At 34.3% G+C, this 22,594-nt stretch overlaps 1 protein-coding gene across 5 annotated transcripts in view; it reads right to left on the bottom strand.

Moving 5' to 3' along the window:
- The window catches only part of ADK (adenosine kinase), a 488,918-nt gene that overhangs the window by 148,286 nt on the left and 318,038 nt on the right, over nucleotides 1–22,594 (bottom strand). For 4 of the 5 annotated variants that reach the window (XM_031028302.2, XM_006733456.3, XM_081822965.1 and 1 more), the window contains one exon: nucleotides 18,037–18,207. The exons of the other annotated variant lie outside the window; for it this stretch is intronic. In XM_031028302.2, coding sequence (XP_030884162.1) covers nucleotides 18,037–18,207 — 171 coding nt within the window. The remainder of the gene's footprint in view (nucleotides 1–18,036; nucleotides 18,208–22,594) is intronic. 5 annotated transcript variants of the gene reach the window in all.

Genomic DNA, 22,594 nt, shown 5'->3' on the forward strand with positions numbered 1-22,594 from the left:
GCAATTTGGCAATATCTAACAAAACCACATATGTACTTATCCTTTGACCCAACCATCCCACTTGTAGGAATTTACCCTGAAAAAACACCTCTATTAACATAAAAATATGAGTGCATAAAGTTATTCAATTAAAGACTGCTTTTAACTGCAAAATACTGGAAACAACCTAAATGCCCATATAACAAGAGAGTGACTGAATAGATTCTGGTACATTCACACAGTATAGGTACAATGCAGCTATTAAAAAAAGTGAGGAAGATCTCTCAGTTTTTATGAAATAATTTCCAAGATACAATTAACAACAACAAATAAGAGCTAAATGCAAGGAGAACCTAGAGTATACTGCATTTCATGTAACAAAGAAGGGATATAAGAAAATAAGAAAACACACATGTTGCTTCTAATTTATGCTCAAAGAAATATAGGAATTTAAGCCAAAAACTAATGAGATTACCCACAGGGCAGAGGGTGGGTGGGAAGAAACAGAGTAGGAAGAATGAGAGAAGGAGGAGAGTAGATGAGAAATGAGGTCGTGGGGAGTGACACTTATAAGTTCTTTGCACAGTTCTGGTGTTTAAAACCATGTAAATGTTTCACATACTTAAAAAAAATTAAAATAATTCAGAATGTTGGGGAATCCTAATAGAATGCAAATAGCAGTAAATGAACCTAACTGTAATTAAATATCATAACCACCCTGAGGGATTGGGGGAAAAAAAAGAACTGACCTAAGTCACCTAAAAAAAGTATTTTGACTAATATACTCAAAAACTAAAGACAAAAAGAGCTATACATAAATAGTGAAGTCTAGTTCATAAATCTCTTTTTCACAGCAAGTATTAGTCATCTATTACTGCATGAGAAACTGCTCCAAAACTTAGTGGCTTTAAACAAGGAACGTTTATCTCAGAGATTCTATGGATAAGGAATCCAGGGCTGGCTTCACTTAGGTGCCTCTTAATCAAAGTCTTTCCAAAGGCTTCAACCATGGCATGGGCCAAGGCTGCAGTCATCACATGTTTAAGGGATCATGTGCTTCAAAGCTCATTCATATGGCTGTTGGTAGCCCTCAGGTCCTCTCTGGCTGCTGACTGGGGACATCATTCCTTGCTATGTGAGTCTGCCTTTAGGTTTACTCAAAACATGGCAGCTTCCTTTTCCCAGAGTGAGGGCTCCAAGAGTGAGAAAGAGAGAGAGGGAAAATGAGACAGAAGTCATAGTACTTTTGTAATATAATTTTGGAAATGACCTATTATCACTTTTGCCATAGTCTATTTGTTACAAGTCACTCTACCTAGCCCCATGGGCAAGGAGAGGAGACTATATAAGACCATGAATACCAGGAGGAAGGGATCAATGTGGGACATTTTATAGGCTGCCTATGACAGTCTGTCTTCTAGCCCACAATTCATGTCCCTTCTACATGCAAAATATATTCACCTTCTCCCAAGGGTGGTTTTGCAATTCTGAAACTACTTTATATATACTTTAGATCTGAGCAAATAAGTCATTAAGTTGTAGCTAATGAAAGCCAGGTTTCTTACTGCCAGAGAAAGGAAATATGAATAAGGAAAGAAGGCTAGCTTTAACCCTGTGGCATTAGACTGCAATCTGAGGTATTATTATGGTGTCATGTTCTTCTATTCTTTTTTTTTTAATTTAAATTCAATTAGCCAATATATAGTACATCATTAGTTTTTGGTGTAGTGTTCAATGATTCATTAGTTGTGTATAACACCCAGTGCTCATCATATCACATGCCCTCCTTAATTCCCATCATCCAGTTACCCCATCCCTCCACCCACCTCCCTTTCCACAACCCTCAGTTTGCTTCCTGGAGTCAAGATACTCTCATGGTTTGTCTCCCTCTCTGATTTCTTCCCATTCAGCTTTCCTTCCCTTCCCCTATGATCTTCTGTGCTATTTCTTATATTGTTTTTTAATATAAATAGAGCTACAGACAGGTGGATAGATACAGATGTGTATGTTCATATATACATATTTCTTAGATCTGTCTATTGAGAGGACACAGAAGTAAAGACAACCAACCAGTAGCACTGAGTACATCTAGTTTCGAACTCTTGGTTTCTAAATGTCAATTTCTAATAAATCAGTCTCCAATGAACCAGGACTCTATAGGGAAATGGATGATTCCAGGGCTAAAACAAGAAAATATAAGATGAACTTCGAATGACTTGTGGTACCTGAAAGTAAAGTGCTCAAAAATTAATGAGTGTACATCAAAAGAACAGAGGAGCCAACATGAAGAAGCTCCCAATAGCCCAAATCAGGACAACTGGAGAAAAAACACAATGACTGCAATGGATTATAACCCACAGAATAAAATAAATATCCATAAATTATAAGTTAAAAAATTAATAACTGGGGGAGAAGGTGCAGCACAGAAAAATCACCTTACATGAAAAAAATTATCATTTGGCAAATACCAAAATAATTACTGGAGGCAAGAATCATCAGATAGATGCTAAAAGTAGTGGGTAAAATATAATAAAAGAACAAAATACTTACATAGTCTCTTGTATTTTCCCATAAGATACTTATTAATTAAATTACAAAAGGAAAAATAACCTTAAAGTATATAAACTGGGTCAACATCTCCTTAATCAAGTGATCAAAATTAATATAACTAGTAATGAGAAACGCTGAAATCTTGATACACAGTATGAAAAAAGACAACAGCATTTCTGAGATTTTCTCGCCAAAAAAGCATTTAATTCGAGGAAATATTAGTCAATCTTACACTGAAGGACATTCTATAAAATAACTGGCCAGTACTCTTCAAAAGTGTCACGGTCATAAAAGACAAAGAAAAACCAAGGAGTTGTTCCATATTAAAGAGACCAAGGAAACATGAAAACTAAATGCAATACAGGATCCTAGGTTGGGTCTGAATCAGAAAAAGGACATTAGGAATTTTCCAAATATGAACATTCTACATAACCACTGTAGAATCACCAAAGTTCAGAACTGACTGTTGATAAAATACTATTACTAATTTACAGAACCTATTTAAATTTTGCTAATTATCCTCCTAACATCAAAGAGGAAAGGCACAGAAAAAATTCAAGCTGAGTCAAAAACCAGATTTTCTGAATAAAGTCCAGTGCTCCTTCCATTGTCATATAAATTTAGTTTTTATGTATAAGTCAATTCATTTAAGAAGTTTAATGACATTTTAAAATGAATTAAATAAGAACTTTAAATATTTACTCATTACCTTTATATGATGGCATACTAGGCAAATGATAATTATGATAGTCACAAATTTGTAATACAGTAACTGAAATAATCAAATAAATAAAAAGATTAATTGAAATGCTGAGTAACACGGTATGTATGGCATTAAGTAAAACATGATTATCTACAAAGCAATTCAAGCTATTTCAAATTGCTGGGGTTTTATTTTTACCAATAATGATAGTAGTCTGGGAATGACTTAAAACCTTCCTCTTTGGAGAGGCAATGGAGTTGATAAGGGGATGGAGAAAAAGGGAGCAAGAAAGGAAGGGTATATTGGTGTGGATCAGAAGAGAAAAGGAGAAAAGGAGTTAAGGAGAAGGGAAGGAAGGGAGATGTAAATCACATAGTTATATAGCCTTTGGCTCTTTCTGAATCCTTCCAATAGCACATCTTTACAACATGCTACTGATGTTAGGAGCCTCCCTTGTGCTACAGTGAATCTTTTTTTCCCCAGGCCAGTAAAATATATCAGAAAGACCCTAAGGAGAAAGTTAAATCCAGGAACTAAATAGTGATCTTATGATGCCATAGTCCTGTCTTAATTGAAATTTCATTATCCTCAGCAGAAGATATAAATATGTCAAATTTTATAAGAGCACCATAAGTTTTTATTTATTTTTAGAAGGGGTTATGTATCTTCTCTGAAAACATCTCTTTCCACCTTCCTTGACTGATCTTATAACAACCTTAGATTTTGTCTATATCAAAGGTTCCTCTCACTGCTTATAGCAAAGAAAGAGGAATGGAAAGATCTGTGAACAGTCTCAGGAAGGTGGCTTCCACTTTTCCTTGGAAGAAGCAAGGCACTTCTGTATATATAAAGGGGTATCATTACCATTTTAGATAATCCACATTCATGATGGGAATACCTTGAAACAAGGGGAAAAAAAAAAAAAAGACCATCTCTTCTGTCAGAATGCAGATCTGGTGAGAGGCTGGCTCTCTGCAAATGTTTGAACATCATGTATCTTAAGGACTTAGATTTGACAAAAAGATATAAAAATTAAAAAAAGAAATTCTCTTACAATAAAATATGCATAGACTTGAGAGACAAAGAACTTCCAAAAATTAAAAGTAATAACTTTACAAAGAACAGAAAGTTTCCTAACCAAAGAAATTATCTGAGTGAAGGCGTATTCATGTATAGCACTTATCATATTTGGCACACATAATTTATAGATTTACAGATTTTCATACTGAAATAGCAAATATCTTCCATTTTACAGATGTACAAAAATTGAGTTCAGATAAAACAGAGTTTATCAAAGGTTCAGATAAAACAGAGTTTATCAAAGGTTAATTACAATTAAAAGCACTATTGTTGCCTTTAAATTACTAACTTTTGTCATTTAAAAAGAATCAATGGCTATTAGATTAAAATGGACTTAACAGTGTAAACAATAAATACCAATAAAATCCCCTCCCCCACTCCCCAAATAGGTAAACAGAGAAGAAAACCCTAACCTATTCCATCTGGTTTGGTAAAAAGATTATAAGAGTTTACTTATAAGGAAACAGCCATTAGTCAGGTTTAGAAAACATGGATTCAAATACCTAAAGCCAATTTTACATTTCTTTCAAAATGTCCTGATGCATTCTTCCAAAGTAGCATTCATGTTTTTGGCTGTGTATCACTGTCCTAATGAGATTGAAGAGCAACTCAACAATAACACAACCACATCAACAAACTGCAGAATTATGATCACTGTTTCGTGACTCATTCATTGATAAAATAGATATATTTCTTAAAAAGTTAAATCATCACTCAGGAAAAAGTAATTTTCGTTTTCCTGGTCTATACTAGAGATTTTAAATATAGTGAATCCTCTGTAGGGTCAAGAGGTTTAAAATGGATTTCTCTGCAAGATAATGGGAATATTGCCAGCAAAAGGACTGATGAAACAGAGTAATATATAATCTTTATAAATAGAAATCATCTGTGAGATTCAAAATACTAGGTATATGAGAGGGAGTTTTATCTAAAATGTTATCATTCTCAATCTGTCTGAAATAATTAAACTGAATTCTTCTTCTGCCTGATTTTCAAGCTGTATTTTATTATTTAAACGATCTTAAAGTGCACTGTATGGGTGATGTGACGTTTCACTGTGGAATTAAGTGGTAATTCTTGACAAAGCAGTTATTATCATGAGATAATTGACCTTATTTGAGAGTTAAGCATCCTGAGGCAAAGTTGAGTGTACTTAATCCTGGCAGGTTAATTATCTAGTGATTATGGAGCCTTGAAAGGTATTACTCTTAAGAACCATTTGCAAAATGACACTATTCAAAAAAACTTCTTAATTTAATAAAAATGAAAAACAAGAAGAATAATCAAGTTCTTTAGTCATGTATTGCTAGATAATGACTACAAAGCAGCTTTCATTAGCAGGCATCAATGGATATAATTAACTGCATGTAGAAAGTTCTTTATTAAGCTGATTACACGTGATTCCAGCTAACAAATGTTTGTTGTTTAAGAGAAATATTTTAAACTTTGACAATGTCAAAAAAATTAAAAATACAATATAACATTTAATGAAGCTCTATACTAGAGTAGTTTCAAAACTACCTTAACAAGAAATTGTTAAATTCAGGTGTGCAGTTTCAAAGTACAAAATGCAACGTAACAGGGCACCAAAAAGTTTTGAGGTAACAGAGAAATTTGTTTCTATGCATTTCTAAATCTCAGTTAAAAGTAAACCACACAAATCAAAATCACAAAGAGATGTTACTTCACATCCATTAGGAATGCTACTGTCAAAAAAAGGGGAAAATTATAAGTGTTAGGAAGGATACAGAGAAATTGGAACTACTATGCTTTGCTGGTGGGAATAGAAATGGTGCAGCTGCTGTGGAAAAGAATTTGGTGGTTCCTCAAACAGTTAAACATAGAATTACCATCATACAATCTGGCAATTCCACTTTTAGGTAAATACCTAAAAGTCCTGAAAGGAGGTACTCCAACAGATGCTTATACAGCAGTGTTCATAGCAGCATGATTCACAAAAACCGAAAGGCAAAAACAAATTGAATGTCTATTAACAGATGACTGAATAAACAAAGACAAAAGTCTGATACATGTTACATGGATAAACATTGAAAACATTACGTTAAGGTGAAATGACACACATAAACAGACAACTATTGTGTGATCCTACTTAAATGAGGAACCTAGAATAGGCAAATTCATAGAGAGACAATAGAATAGTGGTTATCAGAGATGTGGGGAGTTATTGTTTAATACGTACATAACTTCTGCTTGAGATGATGAAGGGTTCTGGAAATGGATAGTGATGATGGCTGCACAACACTGTGGGTGTATTTAATGCTACTGAATTGTACACTTAAAAATGGTAAATTTTCTGTTGTGTTATTTTTTACCACAATGAAAGAAAAGAAAGAAAAAAGTAAATTATATCACTTAATATTTATACTTTGTTTTTATCACATTAATGCAGCAATGGTATTCCTGTGGACACTTCTTTGTATCTGGATTTGCCCAACCAAATATTTTCAGATATTCCCTGGAGAAGAATATCATTTTCTGTGGGCAAATCAGATAAAAGAAATAGTGAGGATGAGAAATGGGAAAAACTTGGCTTGAAAGGTATACTAACAATGAAAAAAGAATAACTATCTAAAATTAAATATGGTAGGCATTTTATTTTAGATTTCAGAACAAGGACTTTGCTGATTTAGAATAAAATTGGTCAATGTTACCGAATATTAGAATATGTAAGAAAATTAATCCTTAGGTTTTTAAAAAACATTTTAAGCTCTAAGAAATAAAGGAATAGTTGACTAATAAATCAGTAAGTAGATTAAAATAGGGAAAAATCTATGCATTTTATTAATTTATAAATATGTATCATTTGCTAATATTTAAAGTAGTGTCAAAACTTCGAGTTTGTGTCTGCTGCCTGGTATTCTAGAATCTTTCTTATAGAACCAAATCCATAATTCATAGTTTCTGATTTCCAGTTTCAGTTTCTTTAAAGCAGAGTGAAAGCTTGTAGACATTTATAAAGCTACTCCTGAGTGTAGATATTTACAGCTTTTTGCTTCTTTTAATATTTTATAATTTTCATGCCCACATCTAATTCAAGAGCAACTTTTGAAAGCAATTTATCTTTATTGATTTTTGTACCCCAACTTAATTCATTAATCAAATCCTCATTCTATTTGTAATCACATTTTATCAGATTACATAATAACTAAATAATTAATAATGAAGACAAACTGCATTAAAAAGGTTTAGGAACAAATAAATTGACTCTTGGTAAACAAAGAACACTGTGGGAAGAGAAGTAAGGTGGTATACCGGAGAATAGTCTAATATCCACGAGTTCTTCCTCATTTACCTGTAACTACTCGTTATGTTTTATCAAGGGAATGAGGTGTGCATGTTATCTAAGCAAGCTAGTTAAGTAAAACTTAATTAAGAGAGGAATAAGATCATTCCTAATAACACTACCAATACCACCTAACAAAAACTGAATACTTTCTATGAGTGAAGTTGAAACTTCAGAAATATATGCATTAGAAAACCAGCCACAGGTTGTGTATATTAAATGATGTTTTTTCAAGATTTTATTTATTTATTTATTTGTGAGAGACAGAGAGAACATGAGTGCACAAGAGCACAAACTGGGGAGGGAGTGGAGGGAGAAGCAGACTCCCCCCTGAGCAGGGAGCCTGACACAGGGCTCTATCCCAGGACCCCAGGATCATGACCTGAGCCTAAGGCAGAACTGACTGACTGATAATCCCAGGCACCCGTAAATAATGGTTTTTGTGGAAAACATTTGTAATTTTAAAGCATTACTCAATGGTGGGGTATGATAATTTATAATACTCTGTAAGATTAAAACCCAAGACTATCAAAGCACTTGATAATACCATTGAAGACTATCAATGGCTTGATAATACCATTGAAATATAAGGAAATCTTTCACAGAAATAACAAATTTGATACAGGGTCAACAACAAAAAAATAAATTGGTACTTATTCATTTGACACTGGTTCTTTGGAACTTTTTATTTTAGTGACTCGATTAATTTTTCCTACTTTTAAACTTCTATAAATGGAATCACACAGTACATATATTTTTAAAATTTTGAGATATAATTTTTGAGATATAATTGTCATATAATAATCTGCACAAATTAAAAGTAAGTAGATAGGTGTTGACACATGAATCAAGTCCTGAAACCATAACCCCACTCAAGATAAGGAACATACCCATTACTTCCAACATTTTCCTAAAGTCCATTTGTGTGATCATTGCCTCACAGTACATCTCTATCCCTAGGCAACCATGGATCTACTCTCTGTCACTATAGGTTAGTTTGAATTTTCTAGAATTTAATTTAAATAGAATCATACAGAGTGTACTTTTGCCTGGCATCTCATCTTTCACTCAGCATATATATTCTAAGATTCATCCATGTAGGTGCATGTATAAATAGTTCACTTCTTTTATAGTTGAGTAGTATTCTACTATATGGATATGTAACAATTTGTTTATCCAGTCACCCCTTGATAGACATTTGGATTCTTTCCAGACATTGGGTATTACAAATAAAACTGCTATGAGCATTTGTGTATGTCTTTATATGAACATATGCTTTCATTTCTCTTGGGTAAATACCTATGAGTGGAATAGCAAGGTCATACGGTGGGTGTATATGTAACTTTCTAAGAAACTGGAAAACTTTTTCAAAGCATTTGTACTATTTTACATTCTCACCAGCTGGATATGACAGTTCTAGCTCTATATTTTGCCAATATTTGGTATGGTCACACTTTTTAATTTTGGACACTCAAAGAGCTATACAGTTGTATGGACTGAGGTTTGCTTTTTTGGATATGGGTATTCAATTGCTACAGCATGATTTGTTAAAAAGACTATTCCCCGGGTGCCTGGGTGGCTCAGTTGGTTAAGCAACTGCCTTCGGCTCAGGTCATGATCCTGGAGTCCCGGGATCGAGTCCCACATCAGGCTCCCTGCTCAGCAGGGAGTCTGCTTCTCCCTCTGACCCTCCTCCCTCTCATGCTCTCTGTCTCTCATTCTCTCACAAATAAATAAAAAATTAAAAAAAAAATTATCTAAAAAGACTATTCCCCATGGAATGACCTCTAAAACTGTTGAAAAATCAATTATGGGTCTATTTATGGACTATCCCTTCTGTTCCCTGACCTATTTGTCTATCTTTAGGCCAATGCCACATTGTACTGATTACTGTAGCTTTATAGTAAGTCTTGAAACCATGTAATATTATAGGTCCTCTGATTTTTTTTTTTTTCCAAAGTGGGTCTGGTTATTCTAGTCCAGAATTTTCCATATGAATTTTGGAATAAGTCTGATGACTTCTACCGAAAAAAACTGCTGGGATTTTGATTAAATTATGTTGGATCCATACACAAATTTGAGAACTGACACTTAACGATAGTCTTAAAGATCCATGAATATGTTATTTCTTTCCATTTAATTCTTCTTTAAGTTTTCTCAACAATGTTTTGTAGTGTTTAGTATATACAAACTTTGCATATCTTTTCTCAGATTTATTCCAAATATGTCATACATTTTTATGATATCAGAAATAACATTTTAATTTATTTTTTAAAGTTTTATTTAAGTAATCTCTACACGCCACATGGGGCTCGAACTCACAACCCTGAGATCAAGAGTAGCACACTCCTCCAACTGAGCCAGCCAGGTGCCCTGGTATCAGAAATAGTATTATAAAAGGTTAATTAATTAAGTAATTGTTATTTATTTATTTCTCTCCAGGAGAGAGAAAATCCCAAGCAGACTCCCTGCTGAGCATGGAGCCTGATGCGGGGCTCTAGCCCATGACCCTGAGATCATGACCTGAGCTGAAATCAAGAGCTGGATGCTTAACTGACTGAGCCACCCAGGCGCCCCAGAAATAGTATTTTTAAATATCAATTTCCAAGTGTTTGCTGTTAATATAGAGAAATACAATTGGTTTTTGTATGTTTATCTTGTATCCCATAACCTTGCTAAAACTCCCTTTTAGTCGTAATAGCTTTTTGCAGATTTTATAGAATAAAAAAACCCAATAATGGTATTTGATAATAGACATAACTTTACTTCTTTCTAATCTGGATGTTTTTCATGCCTTACTAGCACTGTACAATGTTGAACAGAAATTGAGAGTTTCGTTTTGTTTCTGATCTTACAAGGAAAATGTTCAGTCTTTCATCACCAAGTATGATGCTGGCTGTACATTATTTGTGAATATCCTTTGTTGGACTGAAGAAGTTTTCTTCTATTAGTATTCTGAAGGCTTTTATCAGGAAAGGATGTTGGATTTCATCAAATGTTTTCTCCATCTCTATTCAGATGATCATGTTTTCTTCTTAGTTTTATGAAAATGGATTATATTGATTGATTTCTGCATTCCTGGTCATGATGATTATCTTTTCTATATATTGTTGGGCTTGATTTGCTAAAATTATCTTAAGAATTTTGCATCTGTTTTTATGAGGGATATTGGTCTGTAGCTTTTAATTCTTTGTTTGATTTTTGGTACTATTTCTTCTTCAATAGTTTGGGATAGTTTGTATTGAACTGTTATTATTTCTTCCTTAAATTTGTGCCAGAATTCAACACAGCAGTAACACACTGCAAATCTGGGTTTTCTTTGTGGGAAAGGTTTTAACTAAAAATTCAATTTCTTTTTTTTTTTTTTTAAGATTTTATTTATTTATTTGAGACAGAGAGAATGAGAGAGACAGAGAGCACATGAGAGGGGGGAGGGTCAGAGGGAGAAGCAGGCTCCCTGCCGAGCAGGGAGCCCGATGCGGGACTCGATCCCGGGACTCCAGGATCATGACCTGAGCCGAAGGCAGTCGCTTAACCGACTGAGCCACCCAGGCGCCCCCAAAAAATTCAATTTCTTTAACAGGTAACCTGAATAGCCCTATTTCTATTTCTTCTTGAGTGTGCTTTGGTACTGTATGTTTTTCAAGGAATTTGTCCATTACATACAGGTTGTCAATTATATTGGAATAATATTGTTAGGAGAGGAACCACAGTATCTTTTACTCTAGTCTAATTTGCCCCATTAGTGTTCTGAGTACTCTATCTGGAGCCCCATGAATTATGAAGTTATTTACTCTGGCTCACAGAACAAGAATGATTACAGGTTCTACAAGCACTCTGAGGATTATTCCCTCTAATCTTTTCAGGTGGTTCTCAGCCTTCACTAGTTTCCTGACAAATACGCACTGATTAGTTCTCAACTGAAGACTTGGGTGGGACTCTGCAAATCTGCGTTCTCTCTCTATGCAGCTCTTTTCTTTCTGGTACTCTAGGTGTCCAGCTGTTAGATTTCCTGAATTTTTAGCTCCATCTCCTCAGTTCAAAAGAGACTACCGGGGCGCCTGGGTGGCTCAGTTGGTTAAGCGACTGCCTTCGGCTCAGGTCATGATCCTGGAGTCCCGGGATCGAGTCCCGCATCGGGCTCCCTGCTCGGCAGGGGGTCTGCTTCTCCCTCTCATGCTCTCTGTCTCTCATCCTCTGTCTCTCAAATAAATAAATAAAAATAAATAAATAAATAAATAAAAGAAAAAGAGACTACCAAGAGGGTCCCCCCACCCCCTTTGTGCTGTGGCCTGGAAATTCTCTCCAAGCAATAAGCTGCGGTAATCATAGGGATCACATCATTCATTCTTTGTCTCACAAGGATCAATGTGAAGAGAGAACCTTGGTGGACAAGGCATTTTTAAATTTTTAATATTAAGGTTATTAGGAAAGTTTTAAAGCATCATTAGTAGTATATAGCCTTCTGAAAAAGGGAAGGTGGTATCAGGTAGAAAATAAGAGCCAAGTTTGTTTTGTTTTGGCTAACTGTTGACATTTTGAAAATTTATGGTAAGCACAGATTTTTTTTTTAAAGATTTTATTTATTTGAGATAGGGAGAGAGTGCACGCATGTGCAAGAGCACAAACTGGGGTGGGGGGAGAGGCAGAGGGAGAGGAAATGCAGACACCCCACTGAGCAGGCAGCCCGACATAGGGCCTGAGATCCCAGGATCTGGGATCACGACCTGAGCCAAAGGCAGATGCTTAACCAATTGAGCCACCAGGTGCCCTAATAAGCATGGATTTGATTGTTGTTTTGGGGGTGAGGGGGAGAAAGAAAGATAAAACAATCCTATATGTATTCTCTGAGGAATATATTTTATACTTCATTGCATTTTAGGAATAAAATGTCCCTTTTTCTCCTGGAGACTTAAAGATAGTTTATGACTACTAAAGTATTCAAGGAGAACAATGAGAGATGAGACTAAAGAAATAAAACAAAGCCACACTTGCTTTTTATAATCAATATGGACTCATTTACATTTATCCTTATTAAATTTCATCACTCAACTGATATTTCCAGTCTATTAAAGTTTTCAAAAGCTTCATTTTGACATTCAACTTACTTGATATTTGTTAAAGTATTGCATTATTTGCATTCTCTGCATTTGCATTATCTGCAAATACAGCTTTATCTGAATCACTGATAGCTGAGCAAAGCTCAGAATAAACACTGAGGCATATCACTAGAAAACTGTTTATTTATCAGCAGAAATTTTGAGACTGGTTCAACAAAATACCAAATAATTGCCCTGTATCCAATATTTATTATGCTACAATCCATATTATGACAGATGGTCTCAAATATACTATACATCCATTGTTTATTGGTCTCCCATAATAGGCACTACATATCTACTGAAATGAATTCAAATGAATAGTAATTACACCAACAAAGTAAAAAGCTATCCTGACATGACTTGTAGCTTGTAATTTTACAACTTCCTCTTCTAGGTAGGGAAAAATGATTCCTTTAATTTTCTATACTATATATAGATTATAATAGCATAATATCTCTACTATTCTGTAAGTCCTAGTCTAACTTTACTGGTTTGTAAAGTCATGTACTGGAAAGTCATGTACTGTAAAGTCTTTACTGGAAATGTAAAATCATTTCAACAATGTGGCAAAATATATATAAGACAAAATTTTACCATTTTAAGTGTTCAATTCAGTGACATTAAGTACATTCATAATGTTGTGCAACCATCACCATTATCCATTTCCAGATCTTTTTTGTTATCCGTAGAAGCTCTGTACCTATTAAGCATAACTCCCAATTCCCCCTTTCCTGCAGTGCCTGGTAACCACTATTCTACTGTCTGTCTCTATGAATTTGACTATTCTAGGCACCTCATATAAGTGGAATCCTGAAAGCCAAACTGTGGAAAGAGCCGAGCTGCCCTTCAAAAGATGAATGGATAAAGAAGATGTGGTCCATATATATGATGGAATATTACTCAGCCATCAGAAAGGATGAATACCCAACTTTTACATCAACATGGATGGGACTGGAGGAGATTATGCTAAGTGAAATAAGTCAAGCAGAGAAAGTCAATTATCATATGGTTTCACTTATTTGTGGAACATAAGGAATAGCATGGAGGACACTAGGAGAAGGAAGGGAAAAATGAAGAGGGGGAAATCGGAGGGAGAGATGAACCATGAGAGACTATGGACTCTCAGAAATAAACTGAGGATTTTAGAGGGGAGGGGGGTAGGGGGATGGGTTAGCCCGGTGATGGGTATTAAGGAGGGCACGTTTTGCATGGAGCACTGGGTGTTCTATGACAACAATGGATCGTGGATCACTACATCAAAAACTAATGATGACTAACATAACATAATAATAATAAAAAAAAGTGGAGTGCTTATAGGAAAATCTAGTAGTTGTGTATGGCTTATTTCAGTTAACATAATGTTTGCAAAATTCATTCATGTTGCATTATGTATCAGGGTTTCATTTCTTTTTAAGGCAGAATAATATTCCATTTTATGTATATACCAAATTTTATCTATTCATTTGGCTACTGGAAATACTGCTGCCATAAATATTGGTGTGCAAGTATTTGAGTTCCTGCTTTCAGGACTTTTGGATATATACCAATTAGGAGAAGTACTGGATCATATGGTAATAATTCTATGTTTGACATTTTGAGGAACCACCAAATTGTTTTCCACAGCAGGAGCACCATTTCACATTCCAATCACCAATGCAAAAGGGTTTCAATTTCTCCATCTCCTTGGCAATACTTTTTTTCCCCCTCCATATTTTTGAAAATAATGTGTATCAAGTATATCAAGTGGTATCTCACTTTGGTTTTTTAATGCATTTCAGTAATAATTAGTGATGGTAAGCATTTTTTCATGTGCTTATTAGCCATTTATATATCTTCTTCAGAGAAATGTTTAAGTCCTTTGACAATTTATGAATTGGGTTGTTTCCTTGTTGAGATATATATTCTAGATGTTAATCCCTTACCAGATATATCATTTGCAAATATTTCCTCTCCATGCGCTTTCACTTTGTTTTTTTTTAAGTTTTATTTAAATTCCAGTTAGTTAACATACAATGTAATATTAATTTCAGATGTGCCTTATAGTGATTCAACACTTCATAGTGGCCTCATAGAATGAATTTGGACGTTTTTCTTCCTTTTCTATTTTTTGGAATATTTTGAGAAGAACAGGTATTAACTTTTTATTAACTTTATTTTTTTAAGATTTTATTTATTTATTTGACAGAGAGAGAGAGAGAAAGAATGAGCAGAGACGCAGAGGGAGAGGGAGAAGCAGACTCTCCACAGAGCAGGGAGCCTGAAGTGGGGCTTGATCCCAGGACCCAGGGATCATGACTTGAGCTGAATGCAGACATCTAACCCACAAGCCACTCAGGCACCCCTTAACTTTTCTTTAAATGTTTAGTAAAATTTGCCTTTGAAGCCATCTGGTCCTCGACTTTTGTTTGTTGGGAGGTTTTTTTTTTAATTTTATTTTATTATGTTATGTTAATCACCATACATCATTAGCTTTTGATGTAGTGTTCCATGATTCATTGTTTGCGTATAACACCAGCTGCTCCATTCAGTACATGCCCTCTTTAATACCCATCACCAGGCTAACCCATCCCCCCACCCCCCTCTCCTCTAGAACCCTCAGTTTGTTTCTCAGAGTCCATAGTCTTTCATGGTTCATCTCCCTGTCCAATTTCCACCCCCAGGGAGTTTTTTGATTACTGATTCAGCTTCCTTGCTTGTTATGGGTCTGTTTAAGTTTTCTATTTCTTCCTGTTTCAGTTTTGGTAGTTTATATGTTTCTACGAATTTATCCATTTCTTCCAGGTTGTTAAATTTGTTGGCATATAGTTTTTCATCATATTCTAATTGTTTGTATTTTTGTGGTGTCAGCTGTTATTTTTCCTCTCTCATTTGTGATTTTATTTATTTGGGTCCTTTCTCTTTTCTTTTGATAAGCCTGGGTTGAGGTTTATCAATTTTATTAATTTTTTCAAAGAACCAGCTCCTGATCTGTTCTACTGTTTTTTTTAGCTTCTATATCATACTTCTGTTCTAACCTTTATTATTTCCTTCCTTCTGCTGGCTTTAGGCTTTACTTTTTTTTTTTAAGATTCATTCATTTATTTATTTAAGAGGGAGCTAGCACAAGCAGGGGGAGCGGCAGGCAGAGGGAGAGGCAGGCTTCCCCGCCGAGCAGGGAGCCAGATGTGGGGCTCAATCCCAGGTCCCTGGGATCATGACCCCAGCCCAAGGCAGACGCTTAACTGACTGAGCCACCCAGGAGCCCCTAGGCTTTACTTTTTTGATAGTGTCCTTTGATGCACAAAAGTTTTTAATTTTGATGAAGTCCAATTATTTTTTCTTGTTCTTGCTGTGCATTTGGAGTTTTTTTTTTTTTTTTAAGTGAAGACCATTTTGGTATCATCAGCGTTTTCTGCAGACCTAATAATCTGTGCCTCTATTTTTTTCTATTCTTCTAAATCTATGCCAAACTTTTAGCATTATTCTCTGGTTCTATAAATGCTTTCCATCTTTTTTTTTTACATGTGTTTAACAGATGTGAGTTTTTTTTTTTTTTTTAGATTTTTAAAATTTGAGAGAGAGCATGTGTGTACACACAAGTGGGAAGAGGGGCGGAGGGAGAGAAAGAATCTCTAGCAGACCGTACTGAGCGTGGAGCCCCATGTGGGGCTCGATTTCATGACTCTGAGATCATGACCTGAGCCAAATCGAAGAGTCGGATGCTTAACCAACTGAGCCATGCACACGCCCAAATGGGAACTCTAATTAAAGAATTCTCTGTGTGCTCTGCAATGTTGTGTTTCTAAGGCTCCTCCCCATTTTCTTCCTAATTACGGTCATTTGATATTATAAAGTCAGAATTGAATTTTTGATGGTATTCAATCCTCTCAAGTTACCTCTAATTCTAAAGTCCTTCTTTGGAATGATATTTATCTTTTTGAAAGTTTTAAAAATTTGTCTTTTTAAAGTACAGAGCATATATTTAAGTACTGCCAGTTTGATCTTTCCTGACTACAAAGAACTCTGAGTTCAAATATCAATTTCTCCCAAGGATTCTCAGGCCACCATACTGATGACCAATTCTTTCATGTTATTTTAAAAGGACAGATTAGCACTTTTCCTAGTTACTTCCTTTTTCCTTCAGAAAATAAAACTAGCAATAAAGGAAATGTGAAATGTAGATTTTAATCAAATGAGACTTCCAGCAGATACTCAGTAGTTCAAGGTTATTACCACTATTTCTTGCCATTATGTCAGTTTATAAATCATCAAGAATGTAGCATTTCCTTCAAAGTGTCTTTGAAGACATTCATACCATATTATTTCTACAAATCACCAAGGTGATCTCATAAATTATGTCGAGGTCAAATTTATGTTATTCTATACAGACAACACAGTTATCTTATTTGGATACAAAATCAGTGAATATAATCAAACTGTGTTACAATGATGTAATTCAAATCAAAATGGATTTCTGGGATAGTTAGTACAACATGCTCACTTTACACATAAAGACCCTGAGATTCATGAAAGTTAAGTGATACTGCCCAGGTCACAAGAAGATATACTGAAGGTCTCTCTTTTTTTCTGGTTCATGGATGTTTAAAGTCTACAGGTTAAACAGAAGCTATAAGTACTATGTGAGCAAAAAAATTATTTTCCACTAATTTAGAATAAAAGAAAGTATAATCTTGGTAAAAAGGAAAAGCTGTGAAAGTTTTTAAAAAAAACCCATTTTATCACCTTCAAATACAACATACAAATATTAGCAAAAATGATATTAACAAAAAATTTAATACAAATTATAATATACCAACCTTTACTCATAATTTAGACTCACACTTTGAATAAATAGTTAAATTCATAAAACATTAATTTTAGACCAAATGCCCCTTACCTTAATCCATGAAAATTTCAGGGGAAACATTATTTAACTGGTCAGAAGAAAAGTCAGTTGATGTGAAGGGATCAGGATAAGGGGAAGGGTTGACTGAAAGGGGTGACAGAAATGATTTTTATCTTGATCGTGGTCATGGCTACATGTCATGTATGCATTTGCAAAAGTTCACAGAAATGTACATTAAAAAGAGTTAATTTTATTATACGTAAATTATAAACCTCAATAATCAAAACTTTTAAAAAACCAATTTTTTACTGTGAAAGAAAACTAGTATATACTGAATTCTAAAAATACTGAATTAGAGGGGTCCAAACTGAGGCAGTTTTGTTGTGTAATTTTCAATTATATTTATGCAAATATTTCAGTTTTTAATCTCTAAACTTATACACAAACCAAAAAAACAGAAAAAGACCAGACACTTATTTAAAAAGTAACTCACCGTCTCATTTCCAAAAAGTATGTCAATATAAGGCATAACTTTCATCAATGATTCCTTGTAGAACTGACTAATAAATGGTGCAGACAAATTCAAAGTGAAAACTCTGTTGTTTTCAGAAGCATGTTTAGCCACTTTTAATACCGACTCTGGGGAAACTGTAAGGAAAAAGCCCTGGATAAAGAAAAAAAGGAGGGGAAATTAAAAATGCCATCTCCACAGAGTCATTCTCGGTCAGAATAAAAGACACCTATAAAAAATACAAACGTCTATATAACACAAACTTTAAAATACAATTATAAAATTCAAGGCAGGGCGCCTGGGTGGCTCAGTCGGTTAAGCGTCTGCCTTCAGCTCAGGTCATGATCCCAGAGTCCTGGGATCGAGCCCCACATTGGGCTCCCTGCTCAGTGGGAAGCCTGCTTCCCCCTCCCCTACTCCCCCTGCTTGTGTTCCTTCTCTTGCTGTGTCTCTCTTGTCAAATAAATAAATAAAATCTTAAATAAATAAATAAATAAATAAAATGCAAGGCAGAAAGCAGCAGCATTTGATTAGAAGAAAAACCTATAATTGAGTACAATATGCTTAGTGTGTGCCATTATGTCAGAGTATAACACATTACTTACTTCATATTAGATCTGTATACTCAATACTGAAAGAATTCTGGGAATCCACATAAGAAAAAATATTTCAAAGGTCTCATTTGAGACAATAATTATATTTAAATTACAGAAATAGTAATGAAGGCAGATTGGATCCTTTTAGCTTCTTATAAATAGTTTGGATTCTTATAAGTAACATACTATTTATTAAAAAATGAAATTAGTTTAGAAATGAAATCAGTTTCCTAAAATTATTCAGTGATAATAGAAAAATATTTTAGTTAAAATTTTATGTCAGGAAAGCTGTATTTTAAAATGCTATTTATCTACATTTTAAACATTAATAAAAGCATTTTTAAAATAGATTTATACCTTTTAGATAAAAGTGTAAGCAAAGACATGGATGCTTACAAAGGAAACTGATTTGAATGTTGCACAAGACAGTGAAGGAATACACAAAGAGCAACAGAAGATAAAGTCAGAAAGGCCAGGGGAGTCAAGAATGCAAAAGGCCTTGAATGGGGCAGGTGAGGAGTCAGGGTGGGGTGGGGACAGATGATGGGTAATGAAGATTTCCTTGAAAGAAAGGAATAACAAGCTTTTGTGAAAATTTAAAGGAAAGTTAATCTGGATAGCAACAATTCAACAACAGTCAAAAGCAGAAAAGAAAAACGTAAAGGAGAGTAGGAGAGGAAGGCAAATAAGGACAATAAATGATGACAGAGAAATCCAACAAGGAAAATTTTTAGGAAGATACTTAAAGGTATTGAATGCTATCAATGGATAAAGAAAGGATGAGCAAAACCCACTGGATTTGATGATTAAGAGAAAGTACTTATGGGATAAAGGTAAAAAAAAAAGTCAGCTGTTAAAGAATGGTGAGAAAGTAGGGGTAAAAATTATAAATTATTTTGGAAGATTTATCAATGAAAAATAATAGACTCATCTGAAATTTACTGATTTACTGAGCAATTATTGTGTTCCAGGCACTACACTAAAAGCTTTATGTATATTAACTCAATTATTATCATTTTTTTCCTTGTATCAAACCTATGAGGTAGAGACTGTTATTCTCATTTTTATGAATAAAAAAGGCAAAATAGGCATGTGAAGAAATGTCCCCCCAGGTCATACAGTTTATATGTGATGGAGCTTAGATTCAAATGACTAGAGATAATGCCCCTCGTTTGAATAGGTAATTGAAAAGAATAGAGAAGAAAGATATTTTACTGGGGGGAGAGGAGTGGGAGAGTTGTTTTTAAGAACAGCATTAAGTTGAAGCATTTTTGATCTTTAACAAGAAGGATATGGAGAAAGAGAGGAATGAAGAAGCAAGATAAGGAGGAGGATTAGAAAGAACAAGGAACCAGAGAAGTTAGGGCAGTGGGAACCAGAAGGAAAGAAGAGTTAAGCTTATAAACGGAAGAAATAACCATGAAAATGTAAAGGAAACTTCTTTTAAAATTACAAAAGGGGTACTGAAATATTCAACTACAACTGAGGGACTAACCACTTCCATCATGTAAACTTTAAAAAGTTTAAAAAGAAAAAAAATTTTTTCTATTACTTTCAAATTGAATATTAAAAGAATATTAAAAAATTAACTTTGAGGTAGGAGTCATGTATATTTGGATTTGAAGGGTTTATTGCCCTTATAAACTCTGAGATATTAAGAATTTTCCAGTATAATTGTTTCTTATTACTTTAAAGTATTGCTAATGAAATTCTAATAAAAATGTTTCCTTATTATAATAACATAATATTTTCTCATTATTTAAAAACCCCAATCCATTTATTCTTTACCAATATTCAACTGTTCTAAAAGGTAACAAGTCTTAGTCTTAGGTGACGTTATTTTTTAAATGTTTTCACCTTACTTTTTTAACCAACTACCATGTCACTTGCAAACTATGAACATCCAAGCTGTTTCCTTTGCTATTTTTGTCACTTGGAGAATTAAAATGAACAGTTTATATAGCATCTTGTCTCCATAGTAATATGTATGTACTTGCTTTTTAGTCTTTCATTTAATGAGGAGCGTTTAAAGCTAACCCCCCTCCCATCTCTCCCCAAACTGTTCCAGCATGAAATAAAAACCTCCCAGAGCTAGCATTCTGCCAGCTGTGGATTAACCACAGACAGCCACAGAATGGTCTACACAAATAGTAACCTGGTCAAATAATTAGGCTTCTCACCAACTTTGGACTGAAAATTTGATCTGTGCTAAAATACATCTGATTGTAATTTAAGGTACTGAACAGTATGCCCCTGGAGTCCAAATTTGGCCTCATTCCAAATGTGTGTATGTGTGTTTTACTTTAAAATGCAACACAAGAGTATTGTGATGTGGACAATATAACTTCCATTTTGTCAATTTTATAAAGAATATATAAAAAACTATCAGCTTTTAAATGAGGGAGATTCACAATTTAAATTAATTCCATTTTTGAACAGTCTCTTGTTTTACTTTAAGTAAATATTTAGTATTTAAACAATTTAGGATTTGTGTTCCGTTATAGTGCAAAGACTTAAAATTGATGCCAACCATAACTTTTCTTCCTAGATTTATATCCTTTGCTAGGCGACACGTTCTAGACTGTATTATCATGAAAAATAAAAACAGTGCCATTATAAAAAATTTTTTTCAAGTGTCAGGTTTGCAATAAAAACAGGCCAATAGTTTATATGGCTATAGATTAGAAAAATACTCTATATAACCAACAAACTCTTGTGATTTTTCTGATTAGGGGTTTCAGTCTATACAACAGTTAATCCTATTACTCTTTGTCCGTATGAGCACCAGAAGGCAAAGCAGATTCTAACACTTAAGAGATCTGATAATATTAATCACTATTGAGAGTGAGGCAAGACGATTTTATCCATTAAAATGGTAAACAAAACAGAATAAAAAGGTAGGAATAGGAGGAATGGGGAAAGACTAAGACAGAGCAAAAGAACCATTTTTGCATCGCCAGACTTAATACTTAGAAATCTCAAATACATGTGTTTGAACTGCACGGGTCCACTTACGCACGGATTTTTTTGGATAAATATAGTACAGTCCTATAAATGTATTTTCTCTTCCTTATAATTTTCTTAATAACATTTTCTTTTCTCTAGCTTACTTTATTATAATATGTATTTAATAGACTGTTGATGTTATCGGTAAGGCTTCTGGTCAACAGTAGTTAACTACTATCAGTAGTTAAGTTTTGGGTGAGTCAAAAGTTAATACGCACATTTTTTGACTGTGCAGGGTGCTGGCACACCTAACCTCTGTGTTCTTCAAGAATCAACTGTACATAAATTTGTCATCCAACTACTCTAAGTATTTCTTGGTGTAGTTTAATTTTTTTTAAAGATTTATTTATTTATTTGACAGAAAGAGAGAGAGAGAGAGCACAAGCAGGGGGAGAGGGAGAAGCAGGCTTCCTGCTGAGCAGGGAGCCCCATGCGGGCTTGATCCCAGACCATGGGGGTTCATGAGCTGAGCCAATGCAGCCGCTTAACCAACTGAGGCACCCAGGCGCCCCTCTTGGTGTAGTTTAATTGCTACACAGGAGGATGTAAGAAATTAAACCGTTTAATATACTAAAAGATAAGGAAAGGAATTGCTCTTCTTGCTCCTTACCAGTATATACTTTAATTCAGGAAAATCATTTGGTGTTCTTTTTAATTGTTCTTACCTAAGAGCACAAATTCTTGTTATTATTTCCATTAACAATTATCTAAAGAATAGAGATGTGTGTGTGTGCACACGTGCTCATATACTTTGTAAATTTTAGGGATTTTTGGAAGTATAAAAATAAACGCAAACAAAAGACCAGGAAAAATGTCTACAGTAAATATGACACAGTGTTAATATCTTTAGTCTATAAAGAGTTTTAAAAATAGATTAAGAATTAAACAAACATGAGGACACCAATAGATAAATGAGCCAAGAACATGAAAATGCATTC

Source organism: Leptonychotes weddellii, chromosome 6, assembly GCF_054177405.1.
Source record: "Leptonychotes weddellii isolate Sample4059 chromosome 6, ASM5417740v2, whole genome shotgun sequence".
NCBI lineage: Eukaryota > Metazoa > Chordata > Mammalia > Carnivora > Phocidae > Leptonychotes > Leptonychotes weddellii.